Below are 18,805 nucleotides of genomic sequence, written 5' to 3'. Positions count from 1 at the left end.
GGAATGGTTCCATGGATTCATTCTAACACATGAGGTACCTTATCTGGCCACACTCCGTTTTCTTTGAGGTTTTAATTTTGTTTGAGAAAATAGGGCACAGGTTACCATTTTGATGCTATTTAATGATACATTAAAAAATAAAAGTCAGCCTGAAATTATGAGCAGCTTGAGCAAAACGTAAAATGAGATCTTCAGCAGTTGAACTATCTCACATCATACTTCAGTACAGGGAAGCAGTAAGGCCCTTCAAGGAAATGGAGATCGTTAGGATAATTGAAGATTGTAAATGTTGGACTCTCTAATTCTGTCAGTGAGAATCCATTATCTGTAGTGTATCAAACAGCACAAGGGAAGGAGAAATAGTAAAAGTCCCAAACACCAGTTCTAAACAGTTATCTGTATGTATGTACCACAGTCAACAATCATGCATTAGCATTTAACTGTAACAGATTACACAGAAGCACAACTAATTAATTCTTCAAACAGGAGTCAAAGCACATATCAACTTCTCATATTTCTTTTGTGGTTATTGCCAGGAGTGTACTAATCCTTGCTGTGATGCACACACATGTGTTTTGAAGCCAGGATTTACTTGTGCAGAAGGAGAATGCTGTGAATCTTGTCAGGTAAGGTCGTGTGCCAGGAGAAGGTTTTTGTTTGTTTGTTTGTTTTGTTTTGTTTTGTTTTGTTTCAGTTTAAGAATGTGTAGGATCTAAGAGTTTTCTAACCACTGGACAGCCCTGCACCACTGATTCCAGAATGAAGCTAGGCTTGCAAGTACCCAACAGAGATTCTTGTGAGATGCTCCAACATCTGAGCATTGGGCTGTGCTATGGCCTGGGGAGTGGAGAAACATCAAGTAGCAATTGGAGTTTTAGGAGGGAAGTCACATGACCAGCTCTATTCTTGCTCCTTTGTAAATAATCACCAATCTGTTTAACCTCAGCTGGGAGGATGGTTGAAATCCCAAGGGTGAGCTAAAAGGGAAAGGGGTATATCAGGATTGGAAAGTGGTAGTGGCTAGTAAGTGGAGAAACGTTCCTGAGGAAGACAACCAGAAACCCCAGTGGCTCTGTCCGAGGGTTTATTGACACTTCTTTCACCCAACTTTATTGTGAACTCACAAAGAAAACAAATGTGTCTTATGCATCTTCAAATTCATCCAGAACCCAGCATAATTAAATTCATATTGAACGGCTGGATGAGAGAATATCTCTATGCAGTTCCCTCCAGCAATGAAAGCAAGGGTATTCTTCTCCACTTCATATACAGGAATCTGATTTGTTAGGACTGGAGATTTCCTCGTTATAGGCAGGGGTTCCCAGTTTGAGGTAGGTAGGGGGTAGGCAGGGCATGTACTGGATCCCTTGGAACAAAGAAAAGACAAGATAAATGAGAACACCTGCCCATTTCTTCATTTGATGTACATCCCAACTCTCCCTAAGGCTGTTCTAATACCAAATTTCAAAAACATCATTTTGTCGTTCCTAAAATTACATGAGTGCCAACACATTTACAAATGAGAATGATTCTTAGTGGAATGTAGAAGGAAGCTATGATCCATCCTTAAAACCTTTTTTAGATGAATGGGTCAACTTTCTGTCTACTTACTAAACCTTACCTACCTAAATGTAAACAGGATTTAGTCTCTTTGTATTTCCTCAACAGATTAAAAAAGCAGGGTCCATATGCAGACCAGCAGAAGATGAATGTGATTTTCCTGAGATGTGCACTGGCCACTCGCCTGCATGTCCTAAGGACCAGTTCAGAGTCAATGGATTTCCTTGCAAGAACTCAGAAGGCTACTGCTTCATGGGGAAATGTCCCACTCGTAGGGATCAGTGCTCTGAATTATTTGATGATGGTGAGAGATAATCACAGTGAAGGATTCACATAGATGATGGCCTGTAGGAATTGGGCCTGTTATTGCCCTGTAGGAATTGGGTCAAGATCAGAGATAATGTCATTTGTGGCATTATTCCAAGATAATGCTTAGCATTTCTCTGTATATTACCTGTCATATTAGTTGATCTTAAGTCTAATATTAACTATCTCAGTATATGAGTTATGTATATTTGTTACTGTTTTATATCTCCAGCCTAAAATATTCTCCTGAGGCAATAGGATGGTTTTTAAATAATGTATTCCATTCTACTTCACTATGACATGATTCTGAAAGTTTAATTACATTAGAAAAATAAGGTCTTTTATGATTCATGATAGTCATGCTTTTGTTTTACTTTTAAACCATTTTTTACCCCAGAGGCAACAGAGAGTCATGATATCTGCTACAAGATGAATACAAAAGGAAATAAATTTGGGTACTGCAAAAACAAGGAAAACAGATTTCTTCCCTGTGAGGAGAAGTAAGTGCCCCGTGGAAAAAAAGTAATTTGCCTTCTTACAGCACTTTGTCAAAATCAGAATGGCTCCTGTCCCCAAAGCTGTTAACCTCTTTTTACTGAGATCGGGAGAAGAGGGAAATAAGGAAATCTTGGTGTCCTGATTAAAATCATGCTAATTCAAATTACTAATAAAAAAAAAATTCCCCTGTAAACTTAAGCCAGTATTGATTTGTGAGGTTCACAGGGAAATCCAAAAGAAATACAATAATTTTACATTTTGTACGGACTCATCTCAGTTCTCAGGGCCAAGACTTTGCTCACTGGTTTTCTCGGCCCATTCCAGCCTCCTTAACTTGGTGAGAAACCTGGATCTAGAAAAAGAGTGACTGGGAGGCTTCATTGCCAGCCTAGTCTCAAAAGTTGTATTTCTAGTTCCAAGTTGGAATATTCTCCCTTTCCTTCAGAGATGTCAGATGTGGAAAGATCTACTGCACTGGAGGGGAGCTTTCCTATCTCCTTGGAGAAGACAAGACCTATCACCTTAAGGATCCCCAGCAAAATGCTACTGTCAAATGCAAAACCATTTTTTTGTACCATGATTCTACAGACATTGGCCTGGTGGCGTCAGGAACAAAATGCGGAGATGGAATGGTAAGACAAAAGACCTTTGTTTTATTAAAACGTCTTAGTTCAATCCTTTAAAAACATTATTGGATACTGTAATTGGTTCCAAAGAGGCCTAGATATGGAAAAGGAAAAAATATTGACAACTATTTTTTAATGAGGAGCAGAGTAGCAATAACACTGTAATAAATATCCATTTTGCCTAATTTTAGTCATGCCAAATGACACATAATTGTTACAAATGTGCTTAATTAGTAACTTACAATGGATATCTAATGAAATTATAGACATGGATTTTTCTAATTAATGTGACTATAAAATAGCCTCACGTCTTCATTTATTTTATTCATTCAATCATATTTACTGGCCATATACTATGGTGCCACTAACTGTACAATAAAGATAAGCATACATGAGAATTTCACACAGTAAAAATTAAATTATTACAGTTCAACAAATTGCTTTCTTAGTGGTGTGAACAATGTACATTGATGTCTAAAGGAAAAGTGGCTGACTTTGCTTAGAGAAGATGAAATGGCATCTTCAATGAGTAACAACATTTCAGCTTTGACTTGAACATTTTAAAACACAGGAAACAGGAGAAGACATTTTAGCAAAAAATGCCTGCACAATATGCAAAGGTACGAAGTGTATGGCATAATTCAGATAACCAGCAATTTCAAAGTGGCTTGACCTTTGGGATAAATGGCAAAAGATGCAATTGAAGAGAAGACAGAATGGGACCAAATTGGAAAGAGTTTTTTATGGCAAGATGACAATATTAGAATGCATACTCTAAACAATAGCTGGCTCATAAAGAATATATGGAAAACACATGATATTTTGCCCCCAAAATCAGCTATCTGAAACTGAGTAGTTTCTCTGTGTGATATGTCTTCCCCTCTCTCTCTACACTATCACCAAAAGTATTACAGTGATATTTGTATAGTGTGATAGAGAAATAACTTGGAAAACCAAAGTTCAGAATGTAAAAAAAAGAGAACTAGAACTAAATATTTAATAGAGATTTATGTTTTGAGTCTATATATTTAACTATACTACTTCCTGTTAAAACGATTAAATGAATATCAACATGCTAAGAAATCTATGTTTGTGAAGATTAAGGTACGTATGCTAACCGCAAGCTAAAAAATTCAAAGCTATTCAGCAAGACAAAGTGTGAAGCCTTAGGTAGATGAAAATACCAAAAGATTTGCTATTCACCTCAGTTATGAAAAACCAGCCTGAAATACAAAGCGTTTCCTTCTTTAAGAGTGGCAAGGACTGAAGAAAGGGGCTGATAGAAAGGCAGTTGTGAAGAAATCCACCTCCATCCCCTAAGTACACTGTGACCATGTACTCCGCATAGAGAGCTCATTCCTTCAAGAGAAGGCTTAGGGCAGAAGCACATCCATCACAGCGGTGTCAGTTCTTCAGCCAAATTCTAAGGAAGAAATTCATGCATAGTTAATGCTGGTCTATGTAGGTATCACAATGATGTGAACGGAAAAAAAATCTTCATTTTGGCATTGATATGCTATTTTTAGACTATGAGTTATGGGACGTTATTCAAATCTGTTGTTTTAGCAGGGCTTCTCTAAAACCAAAGGACAAGAAAAGGAGTAGGCTAACAAGACAGAAAACATTTTGGTAATAATTGTCCCACTCCAACCAAACAGCCGTGAAAAGTTCAGTGGTCTGACTACTTCTACATCAGCAAGGATCAAGTGGGAAGCCTAGTCTTCCATTTTCTTCCAGCTCTAACAGATGCCCTGGCTCCAGACAGGGTTTCAGCGGAGGCTTATGGGGAGTCAGGACATTCACCACAGCTCAGTGGTGATGAATTCTTCCAGCCCCACAGTGTCATGAAAGTATGTGAGGAGGCTGGGTTTCCACCCCAGCTGGCATGAGTGAGGCAATGATTCTGTTAAAACAACAGGTTTGAATAAGATCCCATAGGTCATAGTCCCCAAAGTATCCAGAATACAAATGAGTCACTCTTCATACAAAGAACCAGGGAAATCTCAATTGAAATGACAAAAGACAATCTCTAGATGCAACAACAAGGTGGTACATATGTTGGAATTACCTGACAAGGAATTTAAAGCTGCCTTTATAAAAATGCTTCAGTGAACAAATACACACACACTTGAAATAAATGGAAAAATAGAAGGTCTCAGCAAAATAACAAACTTCCAGCAAAGATGTACAAAATATAAGTAAGAGCCAAATGGAAATTTTAGAACTGAAAAATTACAATATGGGAATAAAAAAATTCAGCGAATGAGTTCAACAGAAGAATGGAGGGAATCAAAGAGAAAGAATCAATGAATTTAAAGAAAAAAATAAAAATTATTCAATCTCAATTGCCATTTCAAGTAAAGGTGAACATAAGGTAGAACTGGAGCAAAGATGACTCTTGTTATGTTTTTAGCAAACAGACTGGTAGCATTTTGCCCCGGCTCTAGAGATTTGTGGAACTGTGAACTGAAGAGAGATGATTTAGAGTATCTGGTAGAAGAAATTTCTAAGCAGCAAAGCGTTCAAGAGGTGACTTGGGTGCTGTTAAAGGCATTCAGTTTTATAAGGGAAGCAGAGCATAAAAGTTCAGAAAATTTGCAGCCTGACAATGTGATAGAAAACAAAACAAAACAAAACATTTTCTGAGGAGAAATTGAAGCTGGCTGCAGAAATCTGCATAAGTAACAAAGAGCCAAATGTTAATCCCAAAGACAACAGGGAAAATGTCTCCAGAGCATGTCAGAGGTCTTCATGGCAGCCCCTCCTATCACAGAACCAGAGGCCTAGGAGAAAACGGTTTCATGGCTCAGGCTCAGGGTCTCCGTGCTGTGTGCTGTGTGCAGTCTAGGGACTTGGTGACCTGCACCCCAGCCACTCCAGCTGTGACTAAAAGGCACCATGGTACAGCTTGGGCTGTTGCTTCAGAGGGTGGAAGCCCCAGGCCTTGGCAGCCTCCACGTGGTGTTGAGCCTGCAGGTGCACAGAAGTCAAGAATTGAGGTTTGGGAACCTCGGCCTAGATTTCAGAAGATGTGTGGAAATGCCTGGCTGCCCAGGCAAAAGTTTGCTGCAGGAGTGGGGCCCTCATGGAGAATCTCTGCTAGGGCAGTGTGGATGGGAAATGTAGGGACAGATCCCCCACACACAGTCCTTGCTGGGGCACTGCCTAGTAGAGCTGTAAGAAAAGGGCCCCTGTCCTCCAGACCCCAGAATTGTAGATCCACCCACAGTTTGCACTGTGCGCCTGGAAAAGCTGCAAACACTCAACGCCAGCCCATGGAAGCAGCCGGGAGGGAGGCTGTACCCTGTAAAACCACAGAGGCAGAGCTGCTCAAGACTCTGGGAACCCAACTCTTGCATCAGTGTGACCTGGATGTGAGACATGGAATCAAAGGGGATCATTTTGGAACTTTAAGATTTGACTGCCCTGCTGGATTCAGACTTGCATGGGGCCTATTAGCCCTTTTGTTTTGGCCGATTTCTCCCATTTGGAATGGCTGTATTTCTCCAATGCCTGTACCCCCATTGTATCCAGGAAGTAAGTAACTTGCTTTTGATTTTACAGGCTTATAGGTGGAAGGGACTTGCCTTGTATTGAACAAGACTTTGAACTGTGGGCTTTTGAGTAAATGCTGAAATGAGTTAAGTCTCTGGGGGACAGTTGGGAAGGCATGATTGGTTTTAAAATGTGAGGACATGAGATTTGGGAGCAGCCAGGGATGGAATGATGTGGTTTGACTGTGTCTCCACCCAAATCTCATCTTGAATTCCCATACTTTGTGGGAGGGACCCACTGGCAGGTAAGTGAATCATGAGAGCAGGTCTTTCCCATGCTGTTCTCCTGATAGTAAGTCTCATGAGATCCAATGGTTATTATAAGGTTGAGTTTTCCTGCACAAGTTCTGTCTTTGCCTACTGCCATCCATGTAAGATGTGACTTGCTCCTCCTTGCTTTTCACCAAGATTATGAGACTTCCCCAGCCACGTGGAACTGTAAGTTCAATTAAACCTCTTTCTTTTGTAAATTGCCCAGTCTCACATATGTCTTTATCAGCAGCATGAAAACGAACTAATATAATGTTCAAAAATGTCCTCCTTTATCAAGAAAAAGTTTTTGAATGAAATTTTAAAAGATATTAAATCTATATTAAAACATGTAATTTGAGATCAAAGAGCATTGCTTTCAAAGTACAAAATATGATTACTGGTTTATATGTAATGTGGGCAGTAAACCACTGAATGGATATTACAAAAAAAATCAATAAGTTAGATGCTAAACTTCTTAACACAATAAGATAAAGGAATTTTAAAAATCAAAGAAAATAAATAAAAGCAGGAAATAGATTTCTAAAAAATTCATCACAGATTTAATCTGAATTCTAAATTTAAAAAAACAGAAGAGAGGTGAAAATATAATTAATGAAATAATCACAATGTGTCCCTGATCTGAAGAATGTATGAAAAAATTCACTTAGTACCAGGAAAAATTTATAGAAAGAGATGAGTGCTTTTACTTACCCTCATGCCTTGAATGTCAAAAATAAAGAATACATGCCATAAGCACAAAAGAGAAAAGGTCATTAATTTGCTACAGAAAGAAATATCAGGTTACCATAATACTTGCCTGCAACAAGTATCCAGAAGACAATGGAGCAACATCTACAGAGCTTTGGGGAACATAATTGTTGAGACCCTAAAACTATATTTACAGCCAAGTTATTATTCAGACAGAAAAGCAATAGAATAACACTCTCACACATATTATAACTAATAAAATACATAGTAATATAGACTCCACCTGTTTTTTGAAAAGACAAATAGTTCAGAATGTATTCCAGCCAACAGAGAAATAAATTTAAATTTAGAAGGTAAAATAAGGAGATATGATATTAAAGAAATGATTGCAAGCAACAAAATCTATAAGACTTTTGAGTAAATTCTAGTTATTAATTATAATATATTACAGCAATGTAAAAAATCTCAGGAATAATAAATAATTTTGACAATGTAGAATCTGATTTACTCAATCAAAAACTTGAATGACAGAAAGAGGAAAGAAGCAAAAACATGATAAATTTCTTATCTTACAGAAGGAGAAATTAATGGTGATTTTTTCTTGAAAATAATAGAATTATTTAGATTCAAATATATTAATGTTAACCAAATCAACCTTTAGAAATTAGCATATATAGCTTTCAAATTAGAGAAAACAATAGCTGAATAAAAGTGATAAGTATAGTAAAAGGTAAGCTACAATGTCTGATGTTGGAAATCAAGTAATTAAAATGAAAGGAGTAAGAGTGTATATATATCACTTATTCCAATAAATATGGATGCATTAAGTTCTCCCTACAGAAAATGTAAATATAATATGGATATATTAAGTTCTCCCTATAGAAAATGTAAATATAATCTTTGAATTGGTGGCAATAAATGTTTAACTATAAATAAAATTAAAAATAACACTTAAAAATTAAATAAATGAGTAAGGATGAACCAGGCAAAGACCAAAAATAACAAAACCAATAATATTTTGGTGATCAAATTTGCCAAGAGAAAGGAAAATTTAAAGCAAAAATATTAAACACAAATAAGATTAATTGATATTAATAAAATGCCCAACCATCAATTAATAAAATGCCCAACTGTGATAAAATAAACATACATTGTTAAACCAAATCAAAAGAAAAACTTCATTGAAACAAAAGAAACTGTTGCAATTACAGTTGTAGAATCTTTGACAGACTAATATTGAAATAATTACTCAGAACATAAATATTTTAATGAGCTTAAAATATTTGTTTGCATGAATAGTACACTCCTCAAACATTTATAGAGGATTTCTCTATCCACAGAAGACACTACATGTGGAATTTTACAATAGGAAAAATTACCTAACTTACAATTAAATCATGTAAATTGAAAAATTTCATATGTAAATTACATGCAAAATTGTGTGCTTCACATGCATTACATGAAATTACAATTTCACATTAAGTCATTTTAATTCATGCTTGATTACTTCATTTCTAGGTGTGCAACAATGGTGAATGTCTAAACATGGAAAAGGTCTATAACTCAACCAATTGCCCCTCTCAGTGCCATGAAAATCCTGTAAGATATGACTGCTTTTAAAATTAATGTCTTATCAGCCATATATTTACTTTATTCCTCAGCTTGTATGTGCATGTATATGTATGTATATATGTATGTTTGCTGTTTTCTAAGTCAAATATATATTTGGGATTCATTTTTTCATGTGTTATCAACAAAATTGATCCAAGGAGCTAAACCACATATTATTATACACAGATATAGCCAGTGTTACAAGTAAAGCTTTCATTATGGTACTGGTTATCTAGAAATTCAGTGATTAATGTATGTATAAAGTTTAAATCCGATGTTTAAAGTTGAATCTATTACAATATGCCTTACAGTTAAATTACACCAATGTCAAGTTAAGCTTTTGAGAAAATCGGCAAACATTGTATATTTTTTCACTTAATAAACACTAATACCAGCAATTACTAACAGTTTATGCCTAATATCACTCATATGCTGGGTTAATCAGTAACACTTATATAGTAATACACACACACACACATATCACACACACACACATATATATATCAGGTTACCATATTTATCATACATATCATATATTTATCTAGAAAGATAAATCATGCTGTCTTGTTCATCTGCCTTTGAATTTGTCAGTATCATTCTCTTATTCAAAGGCCATTTTCAAAGATGGCTGCTTCTTGTATTTTGTTTACTTATTTTTATGCATCATTGATTTTCTTAGGCAGTTTAATTAACTAATAAAAAGTTCGTGCTTGTGCTTGTGTGCATGTATGTTTGATGTACAGGTAGTACTAAAGTAAGTGAGTTGCAGAACACAACTTATATCAGTCATTTGAGAAAATGTCATTGACTGCTCTTCCAGATGGATGACCATGGACTCCAGTGCCACTGTGAGGAAGGACAGGCACCTGTAGCCTGGGAAGAAACCTTAAATGTTACCAGTGAGCATCCTAAAACAAAATCTTTCATATATCAAAAGCCTACCCAACGAAAAAAGTTGTTTTTCTTATTTTTCAAGTCTGCTACTTATCTGTTGTGTTTTGATATGGATTTGTATGGTCTTCATATTATTTTGCATGAATACCCAAATTGATTTTACTGCAATTCCCTTTTATAGCGAGTGTAGTCTCTTCTAGCTCAGTTAGGTTTTCTTAGGTCTTCCACAAACCCTCAACACACAAGGGCTTTTCTGTAGTTAGTAACTGACAACCAAATCTCTTCCTGATTATTGTGGTTCCCTTAAATATAATGGAATACTGGGTGGAGCGTCAGTTGCAAATACAAATGGTAATTTGTATAATGTTTGGGCTTTTTACTTTACATAAAAATAATTGAAAGGAGAATCAAAGTCCTATAGAAAGGAATAAGGAGCATTGTAACAGCTCCATTAAATGTTAATATTCCACTGTTTTACAACTGATACCCTGGCTGAAGTCCGTGTTTTTTCATGTTGCAGATGTTGCCATCTTGATTGTTGTGCTTGTCCTGGTTATTGTTGGTATCGGAGTTCTCATACTATTAATTCGTTACCAAAAATGTATCAAGTTGAAGCAAGTTCAGAGGTACATATGCATTTTCTATGTGTTGAAGGGAATTGTTACTGAGAATATATAAGCTTTGTAGTTATAGAGGATATTCGATGGGGGGAAGTATAAGCTTCTTACTGAAGATGGGGTGAGAATAGTAGTAACTCAAGCTTTTATGTACTTGCTCCTATCCAGATGCTAATATCAATGATTCCCAAACTTTGTGCATGTTGAAATCACCAATGGATCTTTCAAAAAATACCGATGTGGGTTGAAGACATTGTGATTTAATTGTCATTGGGTATAACTTGAGCATCAGTATTTTAAAAATCTTGTAGATGATGTAATTTTAGCCATAAGTGTATACCATAGTTTGTTTATCCCATAGTTTCTGATTCTTCCCACATCAAGAATCAAAAGGTGACATCACTGAAGATTGTATAATATTAAGTTGATAATTTGCCAATATAAAAAGCATTATTTCATATATCTAACATTGTAACGAAATGGAAACTTTTGAAATATAAAAATTGCTAAAGCTTACTCATGAAGAAATAAATAACCTGAATAGCCCTATATCTAATAAATTAGGTGTTCAATTTCCTTCTTGACAGCCCACCTATAGAAACCCTGGGAGTGGAGAATAAAGGATACTTTGGTGATGAGCAGCAGATGAGGACTGAGCCAATCCTGCCAGAAATTCATTTCCTAAATGTAAGAAACTTCCATTTGCAACAGTTAGTTAATTGATTTTTTTAAGTAGCTGTGTATGTTTAAAATGGAACCCGTCCTAAGCTAAGTGACGTGGCAGGTGCAGAGGAGCAACTTAACATGGTTCCACACACACGTGAAGCTTTGAATCTACATGTAGGGAAAGAAAAGAGGACAGGATTCAAAACAAATATGGAACAATAACCAAGATACTATACCAGAGCAGAATATATTGGTTGAATAAAATATTAATTTGTGCACTATTGTAAAAATTTACAAGCATAAACCACAGTACGGGCCATAAAGCAAGTCTTAACAAACTTGAAAGAATTGAGCCGGGCACAGTGGCTCACGCCTGTAATCCCAAAACTTTTGAAAGTCGAGATGGGCAGATCACTTGAATTTGAGACGAGCCTGGCCAACATGGTGAAACCCCGTCTCTACTAAAAATATAAAGAAAAAAGAAACAAGAAAGAAAAGAATTGTAGCCACACAAAATATATTCTCAGAATTAAATTCCAATAGAAATAAGTAATGGAAAGATATTACTAATTAGAAAAATTCTCAGTTGAAAATTAGATAACAAATTCTAAGGAACTCAAATTTCAAAAGAATAATCAAAAGGGAAATTAGAAAGTATTTTAACATGGATGAAAATTAAATACCACGTACCAAAACACGCGGGTGTAGTAAAATCAGTAAAGGAAAATTTATACCGCTTTTCTGCTTATGTTTGAAAAGAAGAAAAGTAAAAGATCAATGACCTCAGCTTTTACTTTAAGAAACTAGAAAAGTAAAGAAAATGAATCCCAATATATGCAGAGGAAAAGAAAAAGTAAATATCTGATTGGTCACTAACGAAATAGAAAACAGAAAAATAACAGAGAAAATGTATTTTGAGAAGATTAATAAATTTTATAATCCTCCAGCCAGTCTAACTAGTTAGTACGTATTATTAACATCAAGAATCAGAAAGGCAACATCAATGAAGGTACTATAAATATTAAATTGATAATTAGAAAATATTATGAAAACCCTTATTTTAATAGATTTGACAGTGCAATGATATGGAAATTTTTGAAAGACAAAAATTACTAAAGCTTACTCATGAAGAAACAGATAACCTGAATAACTCTGTATCTAATATGTTAAATTTGTAGTAAAAACCTTTCCACAAACAAAAATATATTTGACCCCTAAGGCTCTACTGGTGAATTCTATTTAAAAATTCATGAAGACATAACACCAATTCTACATAAACTTTTCCAGATAATTGGAAAGAAGGGGGAAATTCCCAATTTATTTTTTGAGGCCAATATTTCTCTGACACCTACTTATAAAAGTCATTACAAGAAGGAAGCACTACTAACTAATACACTAACAAATATAGGTGCATGAATTATTATTAGATTTTAGCCAGTTGAATCTCATGATAAATGATAATGCATCATGATCATATATAAAGGTTAATAAATAATTATCAAGTGTTACTGCAATAATGCAAAGAAACTTTAACATTCAAAAAAGCAATGAGGCTAATTTACTCTATTATCAGGGAAAGTGTAAAATCATATGGTCATATCAATAGATGCAGATAAATTATTTGAAAAAATTATATCTATTCCTGAGAAAATTCAGTAAACTAGAAATGTAAGCAATATATGAAGATCTAAGAAAAATGTTGAAAATCCCACAGAAGTCCCTGCAAATCATAGCTTGTTCAATAATTGTAGCAACAGCTATAATTTCCAATACATTCCACTCACTTAAAAAACTGTTAGAATGGTGATCATTAAAAAGTCAGGAAACAACAGATGCTGGAGAGGATGGAGAGAAATAGGAACGCTTTTACACTGTTGGTGGCTGTATAAATTAGTTCAACCATTGTGGAAGACAGTATGGCAATTCCTCAAGGATCTAGAACTAGAAATACCATTTGACCCAGCAATCCCATTACTGGGTGTATACCCAAAGGATTATAAATCATTCTACTATAAAGACACATGCACATGTATGTTTATTGTTGCACTATTCGTAATAGCAAAGACTTGGAACCACCACAAATGGCCATCAATGATAGACTGGATAAAGAAAATGTGGCATATATATACCATGGAATACTATGCAGACATAAGAAATAGTGAGTTCATGTCCTTTGCAGGGACATGGATGAAGCTGGAAACCATCATTCTCAGCAAACTATCACAAGAACAGAAAACCTAACACTGCACATTCTCACTCATAAGTGGGGGGTGAACAGTGAGAACACATGGACCCAGGGAGGGGACCATCACACACTGAGGCCTGTCGGGGGATGGGGGACAAGGGGAGGGATAGCATTAGGAGAAATACCTAATGTAGGTGATAGGTTGATGGGTACAGCAAACCACCATGCCACGTGTATACCTGTGTAATAAACCTGCATGTTCTGCACATGTACCCCAGAACTTCAAGTATAAAAATAACATAAGATTAAACAAACAAACAAACAAACAAACAAACAAACAGTGGCCAGGCACAGTGGTTCACAGTTATAATTCTAGCACTTTGAGAGGCTAAGGCAAGAGGGTAATTTGAGGCAAGGAGTTCTAGACCAGGCTGGGTAATATGGCAAGCCTTTGTCTATATAAAAAAAGAAAAAAATAGCCAAGCATAATGGTGCACACCTGTAGTCCCTAGCTAGCTGGGAGACTGAGGCACCGAAAACCTCTGGAGCCCAGGATTTCTAGACTGCAGTGAGCTATGATCATGCCACTGCATTCCAACCTGGGCTACAGAGTGATACCTTGTCTCAAAAAAAAAAAAAAAAAAAAAAAAAAAAAAAAAAAAACAATAAAAAAACGATCAAGACAAAACCTGTAAGCAAAGATTAAGAAACTACAAAGGCATTAGCTTTTTTTTAAAAAAAAAATAGCTGATGAAGAAAGCATGATTCTTGATAAGATTATCTCTTTAAAATGATGAAACTGCCCATTAGGATTTAAATCATGAAGAAGGGATCAAAAGGCCCCAATGTTAAGGTTAATAATTAACTGACTGTTGCTAGATGCAAGTGCCAATAAAAATATAATATTGCCAGTATTTTAAAATCAGGATATTTTTGGTTGGTGGGGTGGTCTGGTCTGGTTACACAGTTCCAGAAGTTTTGAACGCTTTGCCATGGCTTTAGGCATGCCAAAAGCTTTGTGATTTTTACTGCACAATGTTGCAGAGCATATCCCCACTCTATCCCCCAGAACACATATATGACATTTTAGTGGAAATGCCTCTGCTGAATTTCACTGGAGTATAGAGATAGTGAATCTTTCTCTGGTTATATATGTTTGTTAGTTATCATTTTTATCCATTTTTACTCTTTATTATGCCAGCTGTGACTCTAAGAAGGTAAAACTGAGTCTTAATTGTCAATTAGAATGAACAAAAAAAAAATGTATGATTTTCTTTTAAGTTTACATTGAGATTTTCAGGAATGAAACCACATGATGCTAATATAATTCTCATTCATTTGTCTTGAGGTTTAAATGAGAAATTGTATGTAAATATGCCTAGCACAGTGGTTGGTATATACTTGGCACTTAATATGTGTTATTTTAATCTACTATGCCTCATGTGCTGTTAAAGTTACTTTCCTAATTACATTTTCCTTAAATTAATATGTTAAAATAGGTGGACTTCCAGAGAGAGGAGTCAGGAAAGGTAGGCTGAGTACTGGTCAGTGATGAATAACCATAGAGCCTAGGACATATTTGTTACGATTCTTGATTCTAAGCTTCCTGTAAGGGCTTTCGGTTTTTTGGTTGAATGAGGGGCACCCAGAAAAGAAGAATAAATATCTGCTGAATATGTGAATAAATTCAATTTACTGCTGATAGCATATACACCATGATATTAACACAGATAGCAGAGCTGGATCCTCAGACATCACATTTAGGGTTTTTATATTTTTTGGCATGAAATATTATAAACAATAATGATTTAACTGATGCTTATTTGACACAGTTACCCATCAAAGACCAGTCCTCAGCAAAACTGGGGTTTGGGGGATGTCTGTCTTTGGCATCTTTTACCTGTTATGTTAATGATGCTTGTTTTTTTGTTTGTTTTTACTCTCCCTGCTCTGGCATCCAGATCCTGCCTCTACTGGACCATGCTTTCTAGTTGTATTAATATCTACTGGGGAGTTAACAGAACACACTTTAAAGAGGGAAACTTCATTTAGGAATTTTTATATTTTAATAGGAAATTGTGGAGTTTCTCAAAGACATTCAAGGCCCAAAAGACTGTGGCTGGCTGGGGAATTTCAGGCATACAGCCAAATAGCGATAGTAACATTTGGTGGCTAACAGACCTGCCTCATCATATTCATATCACAACGTATAAATCCCCACTCTTCTTATATGTAGGTTTGTCTTATAGACAGGTCCTGAGATAGACTCATGTGTTGTAGGATAACAACCTAGGCAACAATATTAGGTCTGGGTCTTTTAGTATTTGTCTACTTACTAGGAATTGCAGATTAATAGTATCTCTTTTCACTAGCAGAGAACTCCAGAATCCTTGGAAAGCCTGCCCACCAGTTTTTCAAGTCCCCACTACATCACACTGGTATGTCCCCCTCCCCTTCCTCTTGGTGGCGGCCTGTGTCCTTTCCGATAATAACTTTCATGAAACTTATCTGTTGGTTCCTTGAAAAGGACCAATAATATAACATGGATAGCTCTCTGATTGGCGGTAGAAATGGGACATCCTGACACTCTGGCATAGAGACCTACTTCTTAACAGGGTGGCAGTTAGGGTGAGGAGGGGGAAGTGAGTCAGGCAAGTTCCAGGACAGACTCAGTTTTTTGTTTAAAATGTTGGCATTTTGTTTATCTTGATACATTCATTTTCTTGCAAATTAATTTTGATATTTTAAATTAACACATTAGCACATAATTTATCTTAATTACTGAATTAGTTTTCTCCCCTTAAATTCTGCCCCAGAGACCAATGCCTCACTCACCTCACTCTAGTCCTGGCCCCTGTTCTGAAAGGTAAAACACAGCAATGGTTTTCAGTGAGCCAGAGTCTCTCCCCTGGAACCCTTAGTTAGCTGAGGCAGTATAATCCCTGCATCTTTATTTATAAGGGAGAAACAAAATACTAGCACATATTAGCATACGCATGCATTAGAGACTGAGTCAAAACACACACACACACACACACACACACACACACACACAATACAACCACTACAGGATTTCTATGGATTGCCCAAATGACTATAATCTCTATCTCTACATCCTCAAGGTTACTCAGTAGAGCACTTCTTACTCAGAACTGGGTGCTGAATGCACACAGATTTTCAACTCTGTATTTTTAAAAGCAGCCATTCTCGTTAAGCTTTCTTTATGGACGACTAAAATGCTATGATTAGTTGATTCGTTTATAATCTGTGGTTACACACGATCCTCGATCACACAAAAGGATTACAGAAAGTGGCAGACAGCCGGGGGAGTTGTATGAATGAATTCTTCCTTGAACCCATGCAGTCCATGTTTAAAATCAATTTTACTGAGATTCCAATAGAGATGTTATCAGAATGAAAGTGCTAATACTTAAAAAGTGTTTGCAAATCTCTTACCTAATATATTCTAGGGAAGATTCACAAGTTTTACAACCAATAATGGTTTCTGATACAGCTTTGCTTAACCAGCACTATCTACCCTCCACTCCCCCAGTCCCATAGGAATTTACAAACTGTCTTAAGCAATTTGCAAACAGTCTTGGATTTTTCAAGGAGCAAGTAGAGGTGGTCTGTGTGTATGTGCTCACATGTATGTGTGTACACGCATGTCCGTGTGTGGATGCACATGCATGTAACATCTGGTGCAGCTCCTAATACAACATAATTTATTTATTACAGAAACCTGCAAGTAAAGATTCAAGAGGAATCACAGATCCCAATCAAAGTGCCAAGTGGTAGGTTACCCTGACAGATAGTACCTCCCGTTTTTATTTTTCAAATGCTGGCATAGTTTTGCGTTCTTTACCTACTCATTGATTCACTGGGGACATCCTCTATACTTATCAACAGATTAGGAAGGCTAGAATTTTTTTTTTTTTTTTGCTGATATGCTTAAATTTCTAATATATAATTCTGCTAAGGATGTTTTAATCCAAAACTTTCAAACTGGACCAACGGAGCAATCTAGAATTCAACAGTGCCAGAGTCTCGATACAGGTTAGGAATAATGAAAGCAGCACTATTCTTTCAGACTTTTGTTGGTCGGAGTATACATACCCACAGATTTTCTTCAACTATGTTAAAGGGCTTTAGTAATGCTGGAAATCACAGAAAAGAAACAGTTTCCTTCATGATTGCTTTTCTAAATTTTTTACTTATCGAATCAATAAATGGGAGGGCTGACTTCACATTCGACTTAGTGTGTCTATATTAGAAAATTTATTCAAAAATTGTGATTTATGTCAAAGGGAAAGAAAATGAGCATGGCTTGAGTACATTTTGAGTTTGTTTTCATTTCTTCCTCCTTCATTTTTGCTGAGTTTTCACAGTGCAGTAGGCACTGGATTAGTATGAAGGTTCTTTCACAGAGCATTCTTATGAGGAATCTTGCTTAATACAGACCTACCGCCCCCTCCACTGAAAAGCAGGGTGTTTTCTAATGATCCTTCCACTCCACAATGACAAACCTGTCCCCCAGAGAGTAGAGAGTGAAGACACTCCTTAGTGCCAGCAAACTGTTTGGCATCCCATAATGGAAAACAAAATTATTTTCTTTCTTTCATAATAGGCCTATTTGTTTTATAACTGCTTAATTAGCAATGGCTAGGGAGAGCTATAAAAGCATGAATAAATGTAAGACTACAGAATCCAGAAAGGTTATTCTAATTAGTAGATATAAATGAGTAATGGAAATACATGGTTCACAGATTTCATAGTAAACAACTTATCTTTAACCATCTGTTTCTATTTAGAGCTTGACGTTGGATATCCAAAATGACTGTGCAAGCCTGGGCTTGGGATTCTGGATGCAAGATCTTTACAACCTTACCTAGATATCTGCTACTCAAATTTTTGGTAGTTTTTCCAGTGTCCTCTATCCAGACAGAAAATGTTTAAGAGAAGCAACTTCTTCCTGTTAATATTTACCGGTAGAATTCACACCCTCTATCATAAACATACGCTGCAGAAAAACATTTCTCGTGGTCTTTCAAATGCTCTTTACTGCAATATAAAAATTCGTACTCTTGCCATAGTATTTTCCTACAAAATGTTACTCTAGTTTATTTTAAGAGTCCAAACTTTGAGGATGATAACTTACAGTCTAGGAAGAAAACATTGCATATAAAAAGTTACTTCTTTGGAAATGTAAAAGTACTTTTTAAAACTTGAAATCATTAGCACTAACTCTGGTTTAAATGAAATTCCTGCAGAAATGCCAAAGAAGGCAGGGCTGAGTGGCATGGATTCCACCAGGTAATTGAAAGTGAA

At 36.0% G+C, this 18,805-nt stretch overlaps 1 protein-coding gene across 1 annotated transcript in view; it reads left to right on the top strand.

Moving 5' to 3' along the window:
* Positions 1 to 18,508, top strand: part of ADAM7 (ADAM metallopeptidase domain 7) — a 64,029-nt gene extending 45,521 nt beyond the window's left edge. Inside the window, exons 13-22 of the mRNA XM_050800292.1 lie at positions 537 to 626; positions 1,669 to 1,864; positions 2,264 to 2,366; positions 2,810 to 2,996; positions 9,023 to 9,103; positions 9,936 to 10,014; positions 10,530 to 10,635; positions 11,214 to 11,313; positions 17,216 to 17,271; positions 18,289 to 18,508. Coding sequence (XP_050656249.1) covers positions 537 to 626; positions 1,669 to 1,864; positions 2,264 to 2,366; positions 2,810 to 2,996; positions 9,023 to 9,103; positions 9,936 to 10,014; positions 10,530 to 10,635; positions 11,214 to 11,313; positions 17,216 to 17,271; position 18,289 — 999 coding nt within the window. The 3' untranslated portion in view covers positions 18,290 to 18,508. The remainder of the gene's footprint in view (positions 1 to 536; positions 627 to 1,668; positions 1,865 to 2,263; positions 2,367 to 2,809; positions 2,997 to 9,022; positions 9,104 to 9,935; positions 10,015 to 10,529; positions 10,636 to 11,213; positions 11,314 to 17,215; positions 17,272 to 18,288) is intronic.
* Positions 18,509 to 18,805: the final 297 nt, after the last annotated feature.

Source organism: Macaca thibetana, chromosome 8 (genome assembly GCF_024542745.1).
Source record: "Macaca thibetana thibetana isolate TM-01 chromosome 8, ASM2454274v1, whole genome shotgun sequence".
Lineage (NCBI taxonomy): Eukaryota > Metazoa > Chordata > Mammalia > Primates > Cercopithecidae > Macaca > Macaca thibetana.
Note: the sequence above shows the minus strand (reverse complement) of the source record. Positions and strands in the feature narration are given on the sequence as shown.